The sequence below is a fragment of the Tauraco erythrolophus genome, chromosome Z, assembly GCF_009769465.1.
Source record: "Tauraco erythrolophus isolate bTauEry1 chromosome Z, bTauEry1.pri, whole genome shotgun sequence".
Lineage (NCBI taxonomy): Eukaryota > Metazoa > Chordata > Aves > Musophagiformes > Musophagidae > Tauraco > Tauraco erythrolophus.
In genome coordinates, this window is record NC_141496.1 from 16,220,317 (window position 1) to 16,247,122 (window position 26,806).

Here is a 26,806-nt window from a genome sequence, read left to right on the forward strand (position 1 = left end):
TAGCAGTATCTGTATCAGAGGTGAACACATTCTGGGGTATTTTTGGGTTCGCTTTTCCCCCCCCCCACAAAGACAAAAGAAAAATAGAAAAGTAGGTTTTTATAAAACATTTGGAAGGAGATCAACCCATTTCTACCCGCATAAAGCTTCTGGTGTAAGTAGTGATGCTTGAAAACATTTGGAAGTATCTCTCTCAAAATAGAATTTAAATCTTCATACCTCCTATATCAGAATAAAGAATTTTTTCCCAAAATCTAAACCGCAAACACTAATTCATACTAAAATGCCTCAAATTATTAGTGTAACTGTATATTTCATTGAGGAGATTGCAACAGCATGATGGGACTTTTTTCTAATTGTTCAATAGCTGTATTTGGAAGAAACTGAAATACTGGAGTGCTCTTCACCCTTGTATGGCCTCTTTTTATGAGGTAAAAATGGCTGGGAGGTGATGGAGGTGGCATGATGCATTGATATGAAATCTCAGTAGAAACAGCTAAACTGAGTTCCAGGGTGTAAATTGCTCTTAACTGACAGCCATCTAACAGGAGCTTACAAGTATAATAAAGACACGGGAATGTGTCCTCACGACATACTAATTTATGTTTTCTTGCTCAGACTAGGCATAATACAACTCTGGAGAAAGGATATCAAAGTCATCGCTTCATTGAAAGATTATTTCAAAATGATTCAGTAGGGAGCTTTGCCCCTTTCTTTCAATGAGTCATTCCTTCAACCCCAACTATCTTCATTATTTTAAAATTCCACTCTTTACTCATATGAATCATCATATCTTTGACAATCTCAGAGAAACATCTTCAATTTCTTTCTTTCCCTCTCCTCTTCCAAAACAGTAACACATTCAAAGCTGCCATCTACCTTATTTCCTCTTGTATCCACTCTAGAATATCTTCTGCCCTGTCCAGGTGACAGAGGAATAGCTGTTCCTGAAGTAGTGAAAGTTTTTTTCTTGTTAGATTTCAACTTACACATTTTCATTTCCCTGACATCAGTGCTTGCTTGTCTAGCATGTTACACCTGATTGACTTCTCTTTTCTTAAGAGTCCAAGAGTTTCCTTCCCCAAGTCTACGTAAGCCTGTGTTTCATTTTCCACTCACGTTCTTTGATCCAGAAGTACAAATCACAGTGCCTCTTTCTGAACCACCAAGAGCTACAGCTTCTACCCAGTTCCACCACAGTAACCTCAATCACTATCAAAACGGTATATACCACTGGAAGGTTAACCTATTTATTACTCCTGGAAATACACATTTCTGTGCGTGAAAGAAATGCCTTCATGATTGATTTAATGACCTAGACAACATTACAGTTGGTTTATGCTTTTAAAGACTTTAACCCCCTTCATACATGAGAGAAGTCTCTACTTAAATGACTTCATTTCTTGAGAAAAAATACAATACAAGGCGTGAAGTTCACAGCAAATTTAAAAGTTATGTGAGCAGGAGTTTTCATTTCTCTGAGAAGAATCATAGAATCATAGAATGGTTTGGGTTGGAAGGGACCTTAAAGATCATCTAGTTCCAACCCCCCGGCCATGGGCAAGGAAACCCTTCACTACACCAGGTTGCCCAAAGCCTCATCCAACCTGGTCTTCAACACTTGCAGGGATGGGGCATCTACAACTTCTCTGGGCAACTGTTCCACTGCCTCACCACCCTCTGGGTGAAAAATTTCTTCCTTAGATCTAATCTAAACCTCCCCTCTTTCCGTTCAGCCATTGCCCTTTGTCTTATCACTACACTACATGCCCTTGTAAAAAGTCCCTCTCCAGCTTTCCTGTAGGCCCGCTTTAAGTACTGGAAGGCTGCAATAAGAGCACCCCGGAGCCTTCTCTTCTCCAGGCTGAACAGCCCCAACTCTCTCAGCCTGTCTTCACAGGAGAGGAGCTCCAGCCCTCGGATCATCTTCGTAGCCCTCCTCTGGACCTGCTCCAGCAGCTCCATGTCCTTCTTGTGTTGGGGACTCCAGAGCTGAACACAGCATGCCAGGTGGGGTCTCACGAGAGCTGAGTAGAGGGGCAGAATCCCCTCCCTTGACCTGCTGGCCACACTCCTTTGGATGCAGCCCAGGATACGGTTGGCTTTGTGGGCTGCCAGCGCACACTGCCGGCTCATGGTGAGCTTCTCATTGACCAGCACTCCCAAGTCCTTTTCCTCAGGGCTGCTCTCAATCCGTTCTCCGCCCAGCCTGGACTTGTGCTTGGGATTGCCCCAACCCACGTGCAGGACCTTGCACTTGGCCTTGTTGAACTTCTTGAGGTTCTCACAGGCCCACCTCTCAAGGTCCCTCTGGATGGCATCCCTTCCCTCCAGCATGTCCATCACACCACACAGCTTGGTGTCATCAGCACACTCACTGAGGGTGCACTCGATCCCACTGTCCATGTCACCAACAAAGATGTTAAACAGCACTGGCCCCAGTACTGACCCGCCAGGAACACCACTCGTCACTGGCCACAAAAATAAAAACCTTTCTAGGTATACAAATAGCATTAAAATAAAGTCACACACCTTGAATAACAAAATAAATGTCTGGTCGCAAATAACAATAGAAGATGAGTTGAATCAAACTTACATCAGTAGCTGCTGTCAGGATTTTAGAAAGGATGACTCTTGCTAACCCATCTCTGCTGTAATCCAAACTAGAAACGGTCAATTTTAACAAGTGGTCCTGGTTCTTCAAAGAACAAAGATTAAGAAGACTGGTGGGAGAGAGAAAATAAAAATTAGTATCTGAATCCACTCAAAACCATTTATTTATTCAATTAATCATTAAAAGTTAAGTTCTTTGAATCAGACTTTCATTTTTATAAATGCAGCATACAAAGTAATTTGTCATACGAAATAGAATAAGTTTAAACCGTTACAGCTATTAGAGTCAAATGGGGAACAAATAATACACTGAACTGTTAAGGGGAAAAACTCCAAATCAACATTTTTTATAATTGCTCTGTAGTAATTTTGTCAGCATATTTTAACTAGTGACAAGTACAAAAATTAATGTTCATGAAGCTCTGTGAACAACTCCTCACTGGAAAACATTCTGTGCGTAAAGTGTGCCATAAAGTTAGTTCTATTAACTGTCTAGATTTTATTGTAGACTAAGTTTTCTGAAGCTAGTAAAAAACTTGCATTCTGATAATCAATGAAAACAACTTAATTAAAAAAAAACAGTAGATCAAAACACTTGAATTTTCCCTTAAAGTTTACTATATTTAAAATAAACTGTTATTAGCCATTAGCAAATCCACCTCCCCAAAAAGGTAACTTTATTTATGCCTGAACAAAATTTTGAACTTCACAGCTTCACTCGAATACACTGGCCTGAAGTTTAAGTACAACTTGCGTCATCACATTTCACAGACAGTATGATATGTGCCAGTTTTTGGTGGTTTGTGTGGTGGGTTTTTTTTTTGTTTTTCTCTTTTTTCTTCTGTCTTTTCAGTACAGTATCATCCTTCCTGATACCAATTTGTGTCACATTGGTGTGGACAGGAGAAAGTAAGCTATTTTGTGACACAATCACCCACATCTGGGGGTTGGACTAGATGACCTTTGAAGGTCCCTTCCAGCCCTAACCATTCTATGATTCTATGATCTGTTCAGTACCAATAGACTAAAAGACTCTTTCTTAACCACTGAAAACCTCTACAGTGAGGATCTTTACTTGTAAGTCAATCAAAATAACTTTAAAGTTTTCAGCTTTATGGACAGTGGTCCTCATGCACAGTTTACAATTTGCATAACTATTATACCCATAAGCACAATTCCAACAGAATAAAAACACTTACCACTGAAACAGATTACATTTTTCAAGCATTTTCACTCCATGAGGGTGACAAGAGAGAGTACCAAAAAACAGAAAGTAGTGCTGGCTAAGGGTATTCAGTAACCCATTATTTTGAAGACTACGTTCTGGTTTCATTCCTGATGAAGAGTTGAGCCAATGCACAATATCTTTAACCAATTCCTCCAGATAACCTTGTCCGTCCTAACAAAAACAAACAGTAATAGCATTTACTAGTAACAGAACTGGGTCTCCCTTCTTTACTGAAATCAGTAATTTTAAATTTCTTAAAATGTACAAACACAATACAGACACAAAATAGAAATGCTGGCTTGCAAACACACTTCAGACCAAAGAAAAAGGTTCAAGGCAAACAAAAGGAGTTTAGCTTGGAGAGATCTTAGGACCAATTCTATTCTTTCCAGGAAAAGGATTGTTCAATGACATTTTCCTCTGGCAGCGGCACAGAAGTCTTCAGCACATCAGAAGAAAGGAGGTAGAGAAAGGAAGGATATACATAGCAAAAATTTAAAAAAACAACTCCAAATGCTAAGTTGCACTCAAAGCTGTATTTAATAAAACTACTACTTAAACATTGTCACCTTCCTCAATTTCTCATCTGGATAATTCAAGATTTTATTTCTTAATTACACTGACCATTTTAGATTCAACACCTGAAGTCTACAGAAGGCCTACTATAACATGGTTTTTCCACTAAGTGGCATACAGCAGGAGTACTCATTCTACCTCCAGTCTTACCTCTTCTGATTCAAGAAGAAATTCAGTAAATTGACAACCCACCACAGTGAGCTGCTTAGCCTTGGCATAGTCCAGATCCAGGTTGGCATACAGTTTACTGCTAGGCTTGTAAAAATACAGCAATCTCCTTACAAACCTATGGAAAGCAAAAAAGTATTTGTCATTTTTCAATATGACAAGGACAGTCTCATAGTACAAAGTGATGCTGGTAGAAAAGATACATTATCACTAAATTACCTTATTGGCAATAAATTTTCAGAAGTTTAAGTCTTTTTTTAAAAGAGTAGCAGGTAGCAGTAATGAATCTATCCAGACACAATTTCAGAGATGCAGCTGTACTGTGTGTTATGAAGGGTTTTCTATGCCATGACATTTTTTAAAATAAGCAAAGGAACTCAACATCTCTACGCTCTTAGAAGCCATAGCTTCCTTTTCATGTTTATAACTTATTCTGCTGTAATTTATCCTGTGGTGAGTTTCAAAGACTACACTGTTGAGACTTACAAAGATCTCAAAAAGAATCTGTGACATAAGCTTTCCTCAGCTGTAACAGTTAACGCTACTGTGAAAAATACATTTTTGTGTTTTACCAGGAAAAGACCATATTTATTCAGCAACAGTATTTTCTTTCACCTCTTCTATTTCTGAAGCATAACACAATGATTGTGAATGCACTCTCACTCAGGCTGTTTGAAATTATTATGAGCAACACAGCTGGAGTTTTGCATTGCTGCAATTGCAGGAATCAGTCTTCAGCAAAGAGCTTCCCCTCGCTAATTCTGTGTCAAAAAATAAACACATTTGTGCTTTAAAATAACACAGAATATTCTGTCTGAAGGTAGATATGCCAACCATTGAGAAAACTTAACTAAGGCACTGTGCCTTTAGTTAAAAAAGTAAGAGTAAGCCACTATCCCCAACCCCAAACACAGCACCAATTATAAAGGAAATCGGAGGGCTTCTTTAAATTTTGTCAAATGAAATGTATTTTATTCTGGGTTATTAGCAATGAATATATTATATATTTGTATCTGGGTGTATATATGTGTATACTTAAGTATGTATATATGTATGCGTATTGCACTAGCTGTATCTCTATCAAATGAAGGAATCTATAAAAAATTATCTGAAATTTCACTTTAACAGCCATAACACCATCACAAGAACACTAACATTAAAAAAAAAAACCAACAAAACAAACCAATGAAACACTTATGGAAGGACAAATAAATGTACTTTACACTTCAGAAACACTGTGGCTGAAAATTTTTTATGATCAGCAGTGAAACTAAAGAGACTCAGGGCTTAATTAGTTATAATTAAATAAGAGCAACAGCATTTTAAAGCCATTACAGCATCTAACCCACAATCCTGCAGAAAGGATCAACAAAGTCAGTAAGTTTTACACTAACTAAATCCTAGACTCTCTCAATTTAGTTGGAATTAAAGTTTTAGGCACTGAACAACGCTTGAGTGCAGCACAAAACCAAGGAACAGGTACACTGTCCCAAGTAGGCAGGTAGAGGGGTGGGTGTGGGGGTCACAGCCAGGACTGCAGACGTCACTTTAGAGAAGCAATGTTACAAACCACAGGATTTGGAATATATAATCCTTTGGAATATATTCCAAAGGATTATATATCCTTTATGGATTATATTCCAAATATTTTATTATATATAACAGGAAAAAAACAAATGCAAAATTAAATTACGGCTATGATTACAACAGGACTATACTTACACTGGGAACACTATATAGAAGTAGCCAGATTACTTTTTAGTAAAAATTTAAAATGGATCAGCGTGAGCCTTTCTATGTATGTTTTAGCTTTTGTTTTTTTCCTCAAATTCATGTAGAAATAACCTTCCCTACTCTTCAAAATAATTTAATCAAAACAATTTCTGAAATTCATGTTAGAAGGGATATCCAAGAACTGCTTAGTAACATTACTATCACACTTACACAAAAGTACTGAAAAACATTTAATGCCAACAGATACGAAAGAAACTACAGCTGTACTGTTGTATTTGTTGTTTTGTTTTTTTTTCTTTCAAATCACACATGCTTCTCTTGCCATTAATAGCAACTAGAAATAACTTTCTCTTGGTTTTCAATGAAAGCTATAACTGTATAACTGTACAGTTGTAAACCTATTCTTTCAAAATTTGTCAAGCACTGTCATCAAATGGTAATGTATGAAATAGTGAAGAGGTAACACTTTAAGGTTTAAAAAGAAATAGGTTGTTTACAAAGCTGGTATGATTCTTGTAAAGAGAATAAATATAATAAGTATCTGGGCATAGAGAAGAAATGACTAAAGCTTAAAAACCTTTATTCAAAAAAAAAATTGCAACCTAATTATCTAATTTTTCGGTTTTGCTATTATCTATAGATTAAGTTTTAGAAACGTAACATATCCAAGGAATAGTTTACTGCAATACTAAAAACTATTTTTTTCAAATTTTGTTCTTCAAAGGAAGTCTACATAATTTTTACATACCTGTGTAATTGTTCATCTTTATAGTTCCTTAGATTTACATTTGGCCACTAGAAAAACAGCAAATAGAGCATTATATGAAATTTGTACATCAGTCCTCGAGTAGTTACTAAAATTTACTTATTTCTATTATAGTTATATTTACCTAATAATTACAAGTGTAAGTTTTCTTGCATCTAATGTTAGCTATAAAAAAACCTTATTTTATTGAAAAGCCCACACTTCTTGCTCCAAGAACTGTTCGATTTTCTTCTAGAGGAGGACAGGGAATGCCAGACACGTGCTATGTGCAAAAGGCCGCAATTCTAATACAACAACATACTATGAAAAACTAAAGAAAAATAAACAATTTTGTTCAATTTCTTCTCTGTAAATAACAAAACCATGTTGATATGCATAATAGGGATTTTTTTTTTCTTGTTTTCACAATCAGATTTGTTTAAAAAATAATCATTGCTTTCTTATAGCTCACTTAAATATTGCTTATCAATGAACTCCTCTGCTGATACTTTTTATGATGTTTTAAGGATCACATCAAGTCCCAATACTCTCTTCTAGACCTATCCTTTCTTCCTATTATATTTTCCTCTCTTTTTACAGTCATCTGTTGCCTCTATGGTTTCACATTTATTTTTGTTGCTACTAGTAAGAATCTTCTTGGAAGGGAAGGAAAAAATGGCATTAAACATTGTTCTTCCCTACCGCCACAATGTTGGGTTTTTCAGTAATGGGATGGCCTACACAGCACCAGGCTTCCTGGTACCAGATAGGATTCACCTTTCTCAATGGGAAAAGAAGGTCTTTGCTCATGAGCCAGTGGGACTCATCGACAGGGCTTTAAACTAGACTCAAAGTGGGAGAGGGCTAATATCTGATAATATCAGACTTGATCAAGACAATCCGAGAGCACCTGAAGAGCAGCAGAAAGGAATTCCAGACACTCCAGCCAGGAAGTCAGATGCATCGGGGGCCCAACTTAAATGCCTCTGTGCAAACACCCATAGTACAGGGAATGAACAAGAGGAGTCAGAGGTCACACACACCTGCAGGGTTATGATCTTATTGGCCTCATGGAGATCTGGTGGGATGATCTTATGACTGGAGTGCTGGAATGGAAGGATACAGGCTCTTTAGGAAGTATGGGCTGGGGAGATGAGGAAGAGGTGCTGCTCTCTATGTCAAGGACCAGCTGGAGTGCATGGAGCTGCACCTGGGGATGGATGAAGAGCTGACTAAGAGAATATGGGTCAGGATTAAACGGAGGGCAGGGCCAGGTGACAGAGTAGTGGAGGTCTGCTACAGGCCACCTGACCAGGAAAGCCCAGAGGATGAAGTCCTCTACAGACAGATAGGAGCAGCCTCATGTTCACAAGCCCTGGTCCTCATGGGGGACTTCAACCACCCCTATACCTCTTGGAGGGACAACACAGCCAGGAAGAAGCAATCCAGGAGGTTCCTGCAATGCACCGACGATAACTTCCCTCTCCAAGTGATAAGAGCAACCAATGAGGAGAGGTGCCATGCTGGACATTGTTCTCATCAACAAGGAGAGGCTGGTGAGGGATGTGAAGCTCAAGGGCAGCCTTGGCTGCAGTGACCATGAAATGGTGGAGTTCAAGATTCTTAGGGAAGCAAGGAGGGCACACAGCAAGCTCACTACCCTGGATTTAAGAAGAGCAGACTTTGGCCTCTTCAGGGATCTGCTTGAGAGAGTATCATGGGATAAAGCCCTGGAGGAAAGAGAGGCCCAAGAAGGTTAATATTCAAGGATCAACTCCTCCAAGCTCAGGAGCAGTGCATCCCAACAAAGAGGAAACGGCAAAAACACCAAGCGGCCTGCATGGATGAACAAGGAACTCCTGGACAAACTCAAACACAAAAAGAAGGTCTACAGAGAGTGGAAGCAAGGACAGGCAGCCTGAGAAGAATACAGAGAAATTGTTCGAGCAGCCAGGGATCAGGTTAGGAAAGCTAAAGCTCTGATAGAGTTAAATCTGGCCAGGGACATCAAGGGCAACAAGAAAAACTTCTATAGGTATGTCAGTGATAAAAAGAGATCTAAGGAAAATGTAGGCCCTCTCCAGAAGGAAACAGGGGACCTGGCTATCCGGGATATGGAGAAGGCTGAGGTACTCAAATTACTTCTTTGCCTCAGTCTTCATTGGCAAGTCCTCTAGCCACACCGTCCAAGTCTCAGAAGGCAAAGGCAGGGACTAGAAAGAGAACCGCCCACTGTAGGAGAAAACGAGGTTCAAGACCACCTAAAGAACCTGAAGGTGCACAAGTCCATGGGACCTGATGCATCCACAGGTCCTGAGGTAACTGGCAGATGAAGTTGCTAAGCCACTATCTCTCATTTTTGAGAAGGTGAGGTAGTCCAGTGAAATTCCCAGTGACTGTCAAAGAGGAAGCATAGCCCCCATTTTTATAAAGGGGAAAAAAGAAGACCCAGGGAACTACACGTCAGTCAGTCTCACCTCTGTGTCCAGCAAGATCATGGAGCAAATCCTCCTGGAAACCATGCTAAAGCACATGGGAAAAAAGGTGGTGACTGGTGACAGCCAACATGGCTTCACTAAAGGCAAACTGCCTGACAAATCTGGCGGCCTTCTACAACAGGGTTACAGTGTTGGTGGATAAGGGAAGAGCAACTGACATCATGTACCCGGACTTGTGCAAAGCATTTAACATTGTCTCACACAACATCCTTCTCTAAATTCTTTACACTGAGGGTGGTGAGGCATTGGACCAGGTTGCCCAGAGAAGTTGTAGATGCCCCATCCCTGGAAGTGTTCAAGGTGAGGTTGGATGGGGCTTTGAGCAACCCGGTGTAGTGGAAGGTGTCCCTGCCTATGGCAGGGGGTTTGGATTAGATGATCTTTAAGTTCCCTTCCAACCCAAACCATTCTATGATTCTATTAAGACATACAGCACACTTGTTAAGACATACAGCTCAGCAAAACTGACTACACTAGTAACTGCGATATAAAGTATGAAGCTCTACTGTCAACAACAAAGTCGCAGGTCCTCTGTCCTGACCACTGTCACTTTTGCTGTTCTTTTAGCAGCTTAGAATGCAATCTGAGCATGTAAACAAGCCAGTATAAGACTACATAAGATGCAAGTAGTGAGATGGTTAGAAAGCTGATGCTCCACAGCCATAAGGCTGCGACAGAGACAAGAGGGAGGTATATAGCCATATGAGATAGCTAAGTCCAAACACTGGAATCTCGATCCTGCTCATTCAAGGACTCATGATGGACCACTCCAATAACATTATCTTCATTTATGCTGGTGTTGTGCAGTTTAACAGGAACTGAAGTAGTTAGAATTAAACCAGAAAACACACAAACTTCTCATTCTGAAAGACAGAGACCCTTATTCTGAGACAGTAACTGTCTAACAAGACACTAGAAAATATACCGCTGAGGAAGTCTGAGATAGCAGGGAAACTAAGTTTGACCTATATTTCAGGTAAAAAAACCCTTAACACCTTTGGTCAAGTACACAACACTTCCATTGCCAAAGTACTACACAGACTAATTAACAGTGAGATTCTGAAAAACAGTTTATGATATCTTTAATACTGAATCTATTACTAATCGTAGATATTTAGTAATCCAGTATAATCTAGTAATTGCAGTAAAAAGCTTGTGAACAGTGAAGTTTGGTGGAGCAAAGTACATGTCATACACATATTCAGGTTTTTATATCAGACAGATTCTTGCTATCTCAAGTTTTTCAGTCCCTGAAAAAATGCAGAGAAATATTTAGTTTCTTTTTTTTTAAAAAAAACCCTCAATTATGATCATCACCATTCATCCTTTCTTGTACTTTCATCATCTTTATAATAACATAGCCAAGAAGTCAGTAAGAAAATGTTAATTGGGAGTAACAACAGAAGGATGACTTTGATGCACAGAATGACAGGAGTTATTTTGGTTTGAAGATTATACTCAAAGAAAGTAAGTTTTCTGCTTAAAAAAGAGGTAGTATCTTAAAAGTTCAGCTTTAACTACATTTAACATAATGCCCTTCTTGTCAGACATATTTCCTTTATTTTATATTAACAAATTAATTTTGTAATGAACTTGATGGTACAGGAGTATCTGTATTAGTTCAAAACATACAATGAGATTGCATAATACTCAAGTTTTCATACGTGGCTCAGTTTAAGCATCTGAAGTTTGATTTATAACCTACCTCCAGACTTAACCTTCAGCTCATGTCATTTTAAAATATCTGCTATGAAACTGAACGAGACAGTACCTCTGTGCAGTTTGCACTGAAGTCTAAAGTACTAGCAGCTTTAAAGTCATTATGGCTAATTCTGTAACGATATATAAAATTTAATACATGCTTATCAAGAAATTTGTGAATTTAACTGTAGTGTATTTTTGCATATAGTTTAAGAGATGTATACGAAGAGACTGTATTAGCACTGATTAAACCCATGAGATCCTAATTTTCTGAAATAAAATAGATTATGGCATGCAGTATGGAATTAATATTAGAAAGTCAAAACTCACATGGGAAATGGAGACCTTTTTTTCCTAACAATTTTACAAAAATAGTTATCACGCCCTTTTTAAGCTCACCTTCAGTATGGTCCCTATTAGATTCCAATTCCAGTCAAGGTTCTCTTTATGATTGAGAACTTGGCTGTCTCGAAGATTCATTACAAGTGCTTCTTCTGTATCCTGGAATACAGACATGAAAACTTCAGTAAGTTTCCTTGCATAATTTTTTTTAGTCTTGTCACATGATACACTTACTGTTCATGTAACAATCACTAAGAGGGCTATGCTCTACAGTAATTTGCATTTGAAAGTAAACTGCAGGGTTATAGTAGTGCATTAAGAATCTAATAGTAAAAGATCACAATTGGTCCTAAAAAGCATGAAAAACTATTGTAATTTCACTCATCAATTTCTAGAAATGCAATACAGTATCTGCAAGCACCTACAAGATAAATTACATGAAAAGGCTACTACAAAGAAATCACATAAACGGCTCTGAATTAGATGAGAGAGTGGAGGTCGGGGGGTGGGATCCAAGTCTCCAAAATACGAAGTCAAATTCAGTTTTGAAAAATCAATAATGGTAATACCTTTAAAATAAAGATATCTTTCTGCACACGGTACTGATCCCTTTTTTGGTGTGTTGAGATCGCTTTCTGAATAATATGATCTAAATGGAGGCTGTAAGGTTTGGGTCCTCTTTTCTTCATCTCATGAAAACGTTTTAAGCAGTTGAGTGCAGCACTTGCTCGTCTAAGAAAAAAAAAACTATAATCAGTATTTGGCAACTGTTATCGAACTAAAGAGCACTGCTATATCTTGAGTAAATAAATGCAGCTCAAGAAAGAACTGACCAACAACTCTGAAGCCAACAAAAAACAAACCAATTTTCTTGATACAAGTTCTCATACATCCATAGGCCTCAGTCATGTACTGAAATTATACAGAAAATTACCTTTCAGAATTTCTAGTACTGAAAAATGAGCTTCATTGGTACTTTTTCTTCTACTCTGCAATTAGTAGTGTCTATCACAGTCCACAGAAGATATTGTAAAGTTTAAAATATATCGATAAAGTATTGTGAGATGTCACAGTAGATCAATGTTCTGCGGTAAAGTTGAAAGTTGAGGGGGCTAGTTTCAGCTTTGACTAAAAGTATTTCTTGTAAATTCTTTTTTTTTTTTTTTTTTTCTCCCCAGAAGGTGGCAGGAGTATCAGTAGTATGTTTCTAGCTCTTTACATCTAAACAGTTCAGCAACAACATATAAGAAGTTTTCCAGGAAAAGACAGGAAGTAACAGAAAAGACAGCAAGGGCAGAAACAGTTAATTACAAAATAGTGGTAGCAATTAAAAAAAAGCAACCACCTGCTGAGCAAATACAATAAGCAAGTCTACAAATGAGGAGGAAAGTCTACATTTCTTCCCCCATAAACAAAAATTCTTATAGCGTAGGAGAGTGTTTTTATTTTATATTATCTTCAAACAAATAATTATGTATTCGGTCACTTATCTAAATTACATAAATTTAATCTGTAGCAGGGCTTACAGTTTTTCAGAGTATGAAACAACATAAGAGTGTTGACCAAAACCAAGATCCTCAAATAAAAAAATACTACTTCTAAAAATATCACCATCTTCGAACAAAAATGGGAATTCTTACTACTCTATCAGTATGTCCACAAATGCAAAAAAGCAAATAAAAATGCAAGTAATCCACAAACATATCCCGTCTGCTCTTCATCCTTCCTCTCATCCCACAGCTTTGATCAAGTGAAATATCCTGTGACGGAGCTTCAGATATGCCTTTTTTGAAAAATAACTGTGTTTTCATGTATCAAAATCTTCTACTGATATATAAGAAATCTTCAAAACTAAAAATCAGAAGAGCACTCCGTTTCTTGGAAGTACTCTAAAAGCATTTATGATTTCACAGTATCAGTTCAGAAAGATTCTGTAATTCATCACTGACAACACAATGAAAGACAAAAGTTTCGGTATATTTATCAGAATACTGAGCTGACAAGACAGATCAGGAATGGCAAGAGTAATCATCAGAAACGTTTCCTATAATTTAGTATTAGAAAAATACCTCAACACACTCAATTTAATTAGTCTTCCACAAAGAAATGCAAGTAAGAACACTGAGTTACAGAAACACATTTTGAAGACATGAGAAGCTATAAAGTTATTTGACTTCTTTCCTTAGGAGGTTTAAATTGTGTGAAGTACTCAGGAGATCGTATTTTATGACAGAGCACTTCAGAGGTTAAATTGCAAGATAGAAGATGCACTGAGAAATTCTAAAAAAAATAAGTAAAATAAAATAAAAAAGCCCAGAGCCTTTTAAAATATCAAAATTCAGATATTGCTAGTTCAAAGAGGAATAAAAAGCTTCTATAAACATTCAAGTTAGATGACTAAATACACCTCATCTGATTGGCACGATGATTGCCAAACAGTTCCCTAATGCAGCTTAACCACACGCCATTGTAGAATGTGGCACTAAACTTAAAATTTCTGTTCACGAATTCTTATATTTAAATAGAATTGAAGACATCATCGATGCAAACTTCAAACAAAAGCACCAGAAAGTTTTAACATAATTACTAGTGTTACAACCACTATTTTCCTCCGAAGGAAAATAAAGGTTTTAAAACAACAGAACAAAAAAAGTCTGAACAAACTACCAGCTCCATGCCACTATAACATTTTTTGATCTTGCTCACACTAATAATGACTCACTGATTTGGTCTATTACTATTTAATTAGCTATACATAAATAACAACAGAAGAAAAAAATGGTACAGGCTTTTTTAGTTTTGAAAGCTTAATTGCATCAAAATGTCAAAAAAGAAGTGTGAAATAATCGAGATTCAAATACACAGAACACGTCTCTGATGTTGCTCGGTCAAACAATGCCTTAGGGTTCATTTACGGAAACTTCTGTGTAAGTCTTGCAGTTTATGCAAAAGCATTCTGAATTCTACTACCAAAACTTTATTTCCAAATTACCACATTTCAAAATTGCTACTATAAACACTTTTGGAATGATGCACTATAAATCATTTCCCTAGTAAGTGTGACAGAGCATTTCTATATGCATGCATTTGTTTGCTTTTAAGTAAAGACAGCAGTGGTTTTAGCCACCATAAAACTTGTAAAGGAGGTTTTCACTCAACTGTAGGGGGAAAAGGAGATGTAAGTAATTTTTCTTTTAAGTGTAAGTTACAATTCTTACAGTCTTTTCTCTTTCATGATGTCAAAAGATGCTGCCATATTCATTAGCGTTGGTAAGCAGTGCAGGTGATGGCTGTGAGAATGAGGAAGAATTGTGTTCGCCTAAAAAACCAAAAAAAGACCAGTTAGAATAACTTATTACAACACTTTCAGTTGTCTCTTTAGGATCAACATTTGAAGTCTCAACCACTTTTCATAAAACTTTCACAAATGTATGACAACAAAACTGCCTTTTGCATAATGTCAGAGCAATAACTACGGAGTATTTTGAGTATTTGAACTCACTGATCAATCTGAACACAACTGAAAGTAATTTCAGACAATTTTAGATTTCTGAACCTTCCAATCAATTGTTTGCATTGGTGCTTTTTAAAGTAGTAACATGCAAGAAGGTGAAAAGCATCAGATATCCTTATGTCATGTGTATAAAAGTACCAAAAAAACTCTAAAATCAGAAATTTAAGCTGATGGTTTCTATTAAAAATTTTCTGCACACACACAAAAATCATCTGATTAATTAACATAACTTGCTAAGTTACTAGATATTTAATTGCTTTTATCTTGGGAAACACAGGTAGTTCTGCAAATATTTTTAGAAATTACAGAACAATGAAAATAAAGAAATTACTTCAATCTCTTAAACCTAAAGAAAAGTACAAATATTCGTTCAGTATTTTGATAAACAGTCATCTCTGACTAATGAATCATCTCTTCAGAAAACCAAAAAATAGCTACGCTTTGTAGCATACTCAGATGTCAGTAAATGCGTCCTGGTTTTACATGGGACAGAGTTAGCTCTTTCTTTCTAGCAGCTAGAAGAGCTCCCATTCAAAAGTATTTTGGAAACCAGAAAAAAAGGATACATTATTATAGATTCCTCTTTTTAAACTGGTTGACTGAATACTCAAGAAATTCCACCAATTAAAGAAAAATCACTAAAGAGATTAAAGAACAGATTTGTAGTGATTGTGACCCACACTGCTGAGCTAAGATGTTGTAAATAATTGCAGTAATAAGTAATCCTATATCTGAAGATTGTGATCTCAGTCTTTTTGAGCATTAAGCACTGCTGAAATGAGTCCACAGTCTGAAGATGTAGACTATGTCTGATAACTTGTATTAAAATTTTTGAATGACAAAGTTGCATTTCACAATCTTACCGTATCTTATAAAGTAGTTTATTTGGAAAAAAGATTGAAAAAAACCCAAAGGAAAACGATTAAAAAGTACTCAGCTGCATATGCTATTCTTGTTGTCAAGAGAAGATGTGAAAAATAAGTTTTGCAAGAAAGGTAAACGATTTCACTTCACATATGACTAAGAGCTCCTTGGAAGGCTGAAAGGTAGCACTAGAGTGTACACAAAAGCAATATAATCTATACCAAAATAGTTTAGGTTAAGAGAGAGAAGCTACTGTAAAAGACATGTTAGGTAGAGGAAAGTGGAACGAAGCAAGGTCCCTTCGGCTTCTCTGTAGCAGAGTCTACTCACAGTAGGTGATGAAAGACCATTCCACCAAGCTGGAGTTGCCTGAATGAAGAGTATCAAATGTCCCAGCCACATCAAGCTGAGCATGAAAGAAGTGTCATTTGCCTAGCCTGCGAGGCAGAAAGCTGAACACACTGCCAGAGGGCTACCATCATTCTAAGAAAAGCAAAAATCAGCAATGGTCCTTTTTCCAAACACAGTAACTGATAGGTGAGTTTGCAGGACTCCAGCTTAAAAATACAACTGGCTACTGAGGCACAGAAGTGTACTGGTGAGAGTTTAAGAGCTGAAGATTACCCTTGGAGCAAAACTCCTAGAACTTTCAATACTTTCCAAGTGGCCTTTCTACTGATTCATACTGTTTTTGATATATGAAGTACCAAAAGACGTAACGTAAATTAACCCAGTGTTCTGATGAAAAGTACATGTTCAAACTTCGTAACACATATGCAAAGCTGTAATAGGAAATATTTATTTACAACTAGCTACTAATACTACTTATTCTCAGCAAAAAGTTTTACCTACCATGTGCAAAAGTTCTCCTAAAAGGATAGTTGCTCTCACAGATACATGGTCATCACTACTTGTGATCACTTCAACCAGACCCTTGAAAAAGTTAAAAAATTATTACAACATTTAATGTAGAACATCTTATTTCAATGTTTATAGGAAAAAAGTAACAAGTATGTATTCAAACTTAAAGTCATTACTTACCTCTAGAAGTCCATTGGTAATAAAAGCTGAAAGCACTAAAGCCAAATAATTATCCATGAGATCAGGCCTAAGGAGAAAAAAGTACGGAAACAGTTTAGACAGTTCATGTCTTATTGTGTCTGAAAGAAAACAACAAGTATTTTGTCAATGCCACTACAAAACAAAACCAAGGGTTTAGGCTAGCTAAGTTCATTAAATGCTTACCTTGACCTGGCTCGATGGGGTAATATAGTTTTAGCTTCAGCAGCTACAAAGCCATCAGAAAGTCTCCAGCAGTCCTGAAACCTGCTTGGATCTAGAATAAGAAAATATGGATGATGGTAATTGTAACACTGGAATTTAACAGTGCTATTTGAATGGTTTTCTGTAGGTAAATAATAATTTTTGTCAACAAATGTTATTTCAGGTTTCAAATCATAGAAAATGTTGTCAGAAGGGATCTCTCACAAGTCATCTAATCCACACTCCTGAACAAAGCAAAGCGAACGTCAAAGCTAGGAAAAAGATGTATCTACCAAAATAGTGACGTTTCCAATTCATAAATACATTAAACTTGTTCAACACAAAATATTTTAACGCCTAAAATTTTAACATATACATCCAGAGGTCCCAAAGCAGCAAGTTTGCAACAAAGAATGATCTATTTACTTATAAACATGGAACAAGGATTAAGCTTTTACAATCAACTGCATGGCAAAATATTTACAACCAGAGTTCGGAGGAGAAAACTGCTGGAACATTAAAGGATGAAACTTGCTTCTTTTGGGGTCATAGTCTTGCACTGCGAGACATAGCAGAAGATACTCTTTGGTTCACAAAGGAGTAATTCTAAAGATAAAAGACTAACTCTGCTAAAGATAAAAATATGAAAAAGTATACATCTGCCTTAGGAAAAGTAAAAGTCTGCTCAAGTACAGTGGAGATAGCTAGCAGATACAAAACATATAGAAGAGACTCTGCTTAATAACGTTTCTGTAACATTCAATACCACTTCTAGGGCATGTAGTGATAGGACAAAGAGCAACGGATTTAAACTGAAAGAGGGAGATTTAGATTAGATATAAGGAAGAAATTTTTCACTCTGACGGTGGTGAGGCACTGGAATAGGTTGTCCAGAGAAGCTGTAGATGCCCAGCATCCCTGGAAGTGTTCAAGGCCAGGTTGGATGAGGCTTTGGGCAACCTGGTGTAGTGGAGGGGGGGGTTGGAACGAGATGATCTTTGAGGTCCCTTCCAACTCTAATCATTCTATGATTACCGATTCTTCTAACAGTTCAAAGAAGTCTAATTTGTAGTAATTCATTTACACAGTCTTTTGGGTAAATCCTCCATTATGCTCTACTGCTGATCTTCTATCAAACTTACAACACTTAACAGCTGATAAAGAATTTTAAATGAGACTTCAGAGCACCCAATTAATTCAGTGATGAAACAGTTAATATTGACATAACTTACAATATGGAGGAGACAGTGAAGAGTTCAAATTTGTAGAAGAGCTTAGTAGACAGAATTTTTATGTCATCTGGCTCTAAATACTCACCTACACTGAGAAGTGCCTCAATAAATTCTTCTGCGATAACAGGGAGAGGAAGGCGAAATATATCATAGAGAACTTCAAGCAGACCTCGCTACCAAAAAAACACAACCAAACCACAACAGGAAATTTATACATTACAAAAGTCGTCCTTTTGTTCACTTTTTATTAATATTAAAGTTTAGATTTCTATAAAATGCTAGAATTGGTGTACTTGTTTCAGTGTTTCTTTTTTTGATAACACGCTTAGTTTCATAAACTGAAAGAATCTGGAGAAGAGAAGAAGGGAAGGGGCTTGTTTACTTTAGCACTGTGCCTTATTGTCACTATGAATTCTACAGAAACTCAAGCTACGTGGATCACAGATTTTTAGAATAGTTACTGCTGCCACTATCAACTTCTTGGTTTAATAGGTAACCGGGAAGAAACATTTTTATTTATCTTGGATTCAACTCTGATCATTATGCTTCACACTCCTAACTGTAGCTACTGTGAACTTGCTCTGACATGTGACCAGAGTAAAAATTAATTTATGTACTTTCTTCTCCTCCATTCCCTCCTCTCAGACATACAGGATGCTCCCATTCTCACAGGGATTTTATAATTGAATTACAGACTTGAACTTGGGATCAAATAAACTTGAAGGTAGTGGTCTCATAACTGGCGTCTGTGTTTAAACCGCTACACTGTTAAAACGTTATGAATATGTTAATTAAAACATCCAATGTTATTCCTACATCAGTACTAAATATTTACCACTTACCCGTATTTCCATATTTGGTATACAGAGTACCCCAATAAGAGACTGAATCCCAGAATTTCCAGGTTTGCACAGGCTGATAATACCTACAAAACATTAAATACATAATAATATTCCCTCACCAAACAAAAAAAGCTTTGGACACATCATTAAATTTGATTTTCAGTCTGAGTACAAGAACAGATGGCAAAAATTACTAATCAGAAGCATTTTCACCTTTATAATGCCATCTCCTTTCCAATCAGTAATATTTAACAAAACTTTCTAATCACAAAACTTTGTTTGCTCATTAAAAACTACAGCTACTTTTGCCCTTTTACCGTGAACAGTAAAACTGTTACTGTGAACTGTAAAGCCAACATTTACATGAAAGAAAAGGCAGACAGACAAGACAAAATTGTCAGTAAAGAATGACTCTTAAACCTGAAAGATCTGCATCATCTCAGCAGAATGGCAAGAAGCTTCTCCATCAAAAGCTGTATCTTAATCTAACAAATTACTCAGTTCCTTTTAATTTCACGTGATTTTAAACAGCAAGTTTAAACATACTTGGAATAAAATTCTCTGTGCACCATTTTAAATCATCTTTTCCCAAAGATTTCCAGAAGTTTCAACACAGTAGATTTAACTTTGCATAAAATCTCAGGGCCTCTCTTGTGACTTGGCCCTTTCACACTGTATTTTTACTCAATTAGTATAATATTTCAATATTAACAGGGAAAACCTTCAAATTGTTTCTAAATGTTACAGAATACTGCCTAAAGCTGACACTGATTTTCAGCCTCAACTTATATACAGACTCTTCATTAAAAATGTGGCTGCAAAGGCAGTAACCATTGACCATTTATCTTCATACGTCACAGAATAAATTAAAACTTGCAGAAGCATGCTATCCAGAAAACAAACAAACAAGTTTCTCCAAAATGCTACTTTAAATGAACAAAAAGAACACAGGTTTACACATCTTTGTCTTACGTATCATAAATAAACCCAAACCATCGTTCTTTAAAAATTACTAAAAAGATGAAAAATGTCACCTACTCATCTATTTTCACTAATAGAAATTAAACTGTAATGACATGTGCTTTATATGAACTTGAAGAAAGTCCTCAATTTCAAAACTTCCACATCACAAAAACCTAACACACACACACACGTGGCCACAGACACACTAAGGGCATTTAAGTATGTTCCACAGTGCACCTCAGAGGCCTTTTCCAAGAGCATATAGTCGTCATATCCCAATTGCAACACAGGAATAGATTTTGGTGCATGCAGTCATTGCTGCATGCCCTAATTTTATCTCTAAGGTCATGATCACACATGAAGATAAAGGACACAGTAACCATGAGCTCTGAAGAATAATCCAGTCTGGAAAATAGGAGTGCAGAACAGTAGAACACAGCAGATAGTACAGACAGGCAAAAATCACACCCAAAAAGCCAAAACAAAAAACGGGAATATCCTCAAGTTTGGTGTACCTACATGTCCTTTGGGAAGACTGACAGTGTAAGGATATTTTTGACTAAAACAACTTCAGATGTTAGTCTCCAATATAACAAGTAATATAAAAAAGGATGAACGTGTAACAGTGAAAGTGCCACGGTAAGTAACATATTTCAAGACAACTGTTTCTTCAGTCACTTGAACTTTCATACATATGCTATTAGTTCTAAGTGTCTGAGCAAGGGAAGATGAAGGAACTCTCCTATCAGAAACCACTTCCTAGAAGTTTCAAAGCTGTCACAAACTTCCCAGGCTTCCTCCCTGAACAAGCAAAGACACATGTGAGAAACTTTTGAAGGATACTTGGATATTAAATTACGCTTACTGATCATTTTCAGAACATCAAAAAACAAAGAAAATAGTCTTAAAATTAAAAAGGCTTCCTATACAGTCTGAATCTTTCCTAAATACAGCCTGTAAAAATCCTACCCAAATTTTGATAAATGGTCATATGAATCAGTTTATTTCCAAGACACTGTCTTGACTAAAATAGTCAGTAGTCCCTGAGGCAGTATCTTCACGTTAGATATTGTAATACTGCAGAGAAAGGATTTAGAAAAACGCAAAAACTTGTTTCACCAATTTAGAAACGTCTTCCACATGAGAAAACCCAAACTACGTCCAGCTGCAATTTCTCTTCAGCTATGGAACCTGGTAAAAACAGGTGCTAATGAAACCATCCTGTTGGTATCTCTTCACATAGACAAAAAGATTTCTTATTTACAGTGGCAGAACCATCTCAAAGGCAAATTCTTATGATACGATGTTATTTCCAACACCCTCTCACCCATCAAATGTCAAAATGTACCATCAAGGTATAACTTATATGTTATTCCATAGCGGGGGAGGAGGAAAAGCTGCATCTTGTCAGTAGAGTTAGTCGAAGAAAACTATGTATGCATACTCTAATCTTACAGTATCAAAACATATCTTAGTAGCACCGTAGGAACGTATTGATAGAAATCACACACATCAAATGAGATAGATTCTTATGTTTAAACAAACCACTCCTCTACACTAGAAAGTAAAATTCCCCTTCCAAAGATCCAGCTTCAAACAAACAAAATGTCTTACCTGCCCATGATCGAAACGCCGCCACTATCCCCATTTTACTAGCTAGGAACCGTGCTTCTCTGTCCTCCCTGTCATTAAAACAACAAATGTCACAATACAGTTAATCACTATAAAACAAACAGTGTTACTAACATAGCAAGTAAAAAGTAGTTAACTGAGACTTTGGATGGGGGACAAAATCCAGAGTTGGAGAAATCTTTTACATACACATATATGTGTGTATATGTATTTATGCAATGTGTAAACACACACATACGAAGATCAGAATTTTTAGCTACTGTTACTTTTACTTTTTCAGGGGAGTTTCCATGGTAGGAGGATAACATCACAAAGTAAACACCTATATGTGGTCAGATGAATCGCTCTGCGCCTTCACAGACAGCAAGTCTACAGCAGAGACCTAAAGATTTAGACCTTATTCAGTTACCTAGATCTAAGCATCTAAAGCCATTTGGTAATTAAAAAAAAAAGAATAATTCAAGTTGGGAAGCAATCTCAGGAGGTCTCTAGTCCAAACTCCCGCACAGAGAAGTTGTCAGCTTTGAGATCGGACCAGGTTATACCCAAGGCTTTATCCAGTTGAGTCTTAGAAACTCTCAAGGAGGAAGGCTGACCGTATGCACAGCCTGTTTCAACACTTGACTGGCTTTGCACAAAATTACACCACCCCCCTGCTTTCCCCCCTTCCACTCTTATATCAAGCTGCAACCTCTTGTTTCATCTTCTATCTGTTGCTCCTTGTCCTCTCACCTTTCAACATCATGAAGGGCCCTGGCTATATCTTCTTGGTAACATCTTCATAGGTATTAGAAAGGCTGCTATGTGTGGGACAGTGTCGCCCAACCTTCTCTTCCCCAGGCTAAACAAGCCCTTCTAAACCTTACATGCTTAACAGTATTTTAAGAAGTCACATTCTAACCCACGGCATTCAACTTCAAGTGTTTTAGTATTAGGTCATTGCTTTTATTATCAATTTGGAAAGAAAAATAATTTAATTCCAGTACCATGAATACAACTCGTAGCACAAGTAGCAGCACTAACACTTACTTGAGTTGTCCTTCTGCTGTGTCTGGATTATGCCTGTAGTGAAAATCTGTGTAAGGAGCTAAAATTCGCTGAACAAAAGAAAGACATGCATTACTTTCACATGAGAATACAGTTAAACGGGTCCTGCCCTTTCCTCAGTCCCACTCCAATCTGTCATATTATTCCTGCTTTATAAATCATTATGCTCTTAGCCTAAAATGTTGTATTTTAAACATTTTGCACTAACATAGAGGGTGAAATCTGAGATGAATATTAAACATTTTCATTAGTAATACATTTAATTTCTGTCACTAAACAAGTAAAACTGAACCCACCTCTAATTCTACATCTGCTCGCACATACTGCCGGGTCTTTGGATGATTAATGAGGTGCAAAACTGTAGTTATCAGAGCCTCATTTATTCGGCTTAGCTGACAATCAATCACGTTTTTCAAGATGGTACTTAAACCACCCCGAAGAGCCACCACCTCAGGATTCTGAAGTGCTAAACAAAGGAAAACATGTCACTTCGGACAGTGTGAAAGGAAAGAAAACATTTCACGGCTTCCAACACGACACACTTGTCACCTCTTTAGTACATATATCATTTTCTTCCTGAACACTGCTGAGGAACATGCAAAGCTTTTAATGGAACTGACTGACATTAGCAACAAATTGTTATTTCGGATTAAGTTATCATGAACAAAAATACTGGTCAGCCACCATTGTGCAGCAATTTCCCAACTTATTTCCAATCAAGTTTCCATACAGTAGTTTCTGAATTTCCCCGCAAAAAGTGTTTCATGCTTCATTGGACTGACATGGAAAAAATAACTATACTAAAATATGAAAGAGTAACAGATTGATTATTTCTTTAAAACAGAAGTCTGTATCTTGAAAACATTGTTGAAGTTATTTCTCGTTGACTGGCTTTGGAAAAAAAAAACACTTTAAAAATCAGCACCCACATACAAGTATAGGGAGTTAGTATAAACCACTGTCTAGATAGCCTTCACATGGACACAAATACTGACTTCCAGAAGCCAGCTAACCACAACATCCACTGTAAAAAAATTTAAATTTTAAATGTTTTACAGTTCTCTGAACTCTCGTACATTTGTCAGCATCTCATGTACGGAAACCTCGCTACTTCCAATCCACTAGTTTTAGAAACATCATCTGCAGCAGGGAAACGTTTTTAAGGTAAACCAAAATCCGGCAAGTCTTAAAGAAAAGAACAGCACCCGAAATCTTCAGGTACTCACTTAAAAATCTTTTAAGTTAAAGCGATTTTGTTTTATATCTAATTAATGACTAAAATCCATTAAAATGACATTAAGAACATTTAACATCTGATTCATTATTGAACAAATACCCTTAATTATTTGAATACCATCTATTTCGTATGACTCCATAGAAGAGAATCTCTCAGAAAACTGATGACAACCATGTCAAAATTTATCTTAATTAGCTTTCAGTTATCTTACCTAGTTCACAGATAATGGCTATACATGCTCGAACCATTCTGTCTCTTTCTTGAAGACCATCATTTCCAACTGCTATCAAAGAATTAGTAATAGAACTGGGGAACAATGAAGCATTCACAGTGATCATCTGCCAAAAATGAAAGAAAAGGCCCTTTGATTTCTTCATAATATTTCTCTCAATACACTCACAGATTTACCAGCATTCGGTTTCCTAGATAAAACCAGACAGACCACTCCATATATCACCTGGTTGTACCTGGCAAATCCTCAAAAGTGTTTCTTTTGTTATTGAAATTCTTTGCCAATTTACTTTACCATTCTACTCCTGCTTCTTTTTTGTTTTAATATTATTTTATCATAATTGGAAAGGGTTAAAAAGATGACTGTTGCAGACAGAACTATGGCTACTATTTTCATATTTTTTTCTAAGAATTTCTTTATCGACAAAGAATGCTGTATAATGACACAGAGTAGATTACAAACTCTTCTAGAAGATTCATTCATACTGCAGCAGATTCTTCAATATCTATTTAACTGTGTAATTAGCCAAGACTAAAAAAAAAACGCAACAAATTTGAGACAGAATAGCAGAAAGATTTTAACAGCCAATGCTCATTTACACTACTAAAGAGGTCCTGCACCATAGGAAATCCTCAGCTGCCAGTTAAGGCCAAGCAGAATTTACATCAGATTAAGGAGCAAGACCCTGTGCATACATTAAGGGCTAAAAACACCACTCCAAAACAACCAACCAATCACTACTCCTCACCCTCCTCCAAATCAGGCTTTGACTACAAAGGCTGAATAGCTATTTGTTCACATTTTTTCACAGATTGCAATAATGAAATATATGTCCTCTATACTAAGGAATATGAACATCAGTGAACAGATATCACAAAGGAGGAAGTAGTTTTTTTGTCTGACTGCTTAAAAAGGGAACAACTTAATATGTTATAGCCCACTCAACCATGCAATTTCATCTATTTCCACTAATAAATAAAAGTGAGATGTAAAAAAACCCCACTCAATATCCATCAAAAATCTAAAAACTTTTTGCTAATTTTCCAAGGTTTTGTTTAATATCCCTCTTGTTTTCAACAAAAGCAGGCTTATCTTGATTATTTTTCCAAAACGGTTTTGTCCTATATTCATTTTACAGCTCCCTTAGATATCTTACAGATATTTGTCTAAAGGGGACTGCATTGCTCTCTTTGCAGACGATGTCAAAATGAGATCAACCATTATGACAAATATATTGGAACACTAACAAGTTTATTTTTAAGATGTGTTTTTAAGAAACTTCTTTTCACACATAATGTGGTCACCCACAAAACAGGAAGCTTTAAGACAGGACTCTAAAGAAAAAACAAACTCTTCCCCACCTACACAATCTTTCACTTTTACAATGGCATGAAGTAGAATGGGTTTATCAATCCACTCTGCAAAATTATAGCCATTTACCTATTGACACCGACATGTGAGGACACAAGCAGCCTCTTAAGGCTGTTCTGCTTCATTGGTTTTAAGACATGAGAAGGAAAGATTTCTTTAATATTCAATTCCAAGTACATTAGTGGAATGAATAAAAACTTTTACATTTGCTTTTGTTCTGCTCTAGGTATTTAAATGCAGTTCTAAAGACCAAGGACGGTGATACAAGGCTACTTATATGCAGCTAGGATGCAATGAGTAACAAAAGACTATGAATTTGGTCTTTAAAGATTCCTCCAAAAAAGAGGAAGAAAAAGGTGCCTCATATTGTACCTAGCCATGGTTGGACTCGATGATCTCTAAGGTCTTTTCCAACCTAGAAATCTATGAATCTATGAATCTATGAATCTAGCCCTGACTTCTGTTTTGAAAAGAAAACATCCTGCCTATTAAATTATTAAAAAAAACCAAACCAGTCTTATTGACTTCTATCAGATGAAAAAAAAGTTTCTGAAGCAACTTTAGACTGTCCTTTTCATGGCTGAAGACACTACTAAACTGCAAAGCTCTTAGTAGGAAATGTAGAAGTGATTTGGAACTAGATGATCTTTGAGGTCCCTTCCAACCCTAACCATTCTATGATTACAGTCAAAAGAGTCAATGAGTACTCGAAGCCTCTAAAAAAAATAAAATAAAATCAGAAACCAAGTTTTAAAACTTCAAAGTTGTTTTTCTTTTCTCTTCCTATACTACTTTAACCTGCACATTTTTTAAAACAAGTTTATGATTAAGTGCCTTTTACAAATTAATTAAAACAGGATTAATATTTTTTATTTTGTTCTTCTACTCTATGAAAAGTAAGAAAAAGAAGTGAGAGAATGTTTTAAAGTTTTATATCTATGCTATTCTTACATAGGCATTTTTGTTTTCAAAGATGAGGTTAAAAAATTGCATCCAGACTCTGA

The 26,806-nt window shown here is 36.6% G+C and overlaps 1 protein-coding gene across 1 annotated transcript in view; it reads right to left on the bottom strand.

Annotated features, from left to right (window-relative positions):
- Positions 1-26,806, bottom strand: part of RICTOR (RPTOR independent companion of MTOR complex 2) — a 98,257-nt gene that overhangs the window by 33,433 nt on the left and 38,018 nt on the right. Inside the window, exons 7-22 of the mRNA XM_086630009.1 lie at positions 24,411-24,537; positions 23,259-23,428; positions 22,945-23,012; positions 21,898-21,965; positions 19,321-19,403; positions 18,564-18,651; positions 17,229-17,319; positions 17,025-17,091; positions 16,836-16,916; positions 14,824-14,924; positions 12,175-12,337; positions 11,663-11,764; positions 7,068-7,114; positions 4,568-4,703; positions 3,813-4,012; positions 2,597-2,723 (exon numbers count right to left, since the gene is read on the bottom strand). Coding sequence (XP_086486135.1) covers positions 2,597-2,723; positions 3,813-4,012; positions 4,568-4,703; positions 7,068-7,114; positions 11,663-11,764; positions 12,175-12,337; positions 14,824-14,924; positions 16,836-16,916; positions 17,025-17,091; positions 17,229-17,319; positions 18,564-18,651; positions 19,321-19,403; positions 21,898-21,965; positions 22,945-23,012; positions 23,259-23,428; positions 24,411-24,537 — 1,719 coding nt within the window. The remainder of the gene's footprint in view (positions 1-2,596; positions 2,724-3,812; positions 4,013-4,567; positions 4,704-7,067; positions 7,115-11,662; positions 11,765-12,174; positions 12,338-14,823; positions 14,925-16,835; positions 16,917-17,024; positions 17,092-17,228; positions 17,320-18,563; positions 18,652-19,320; positions 19,404-21,897; positions 21,966-22,944; positions 23,013-23,258; positions 23,429-24,410; positions 24,538-26,806) is intronic.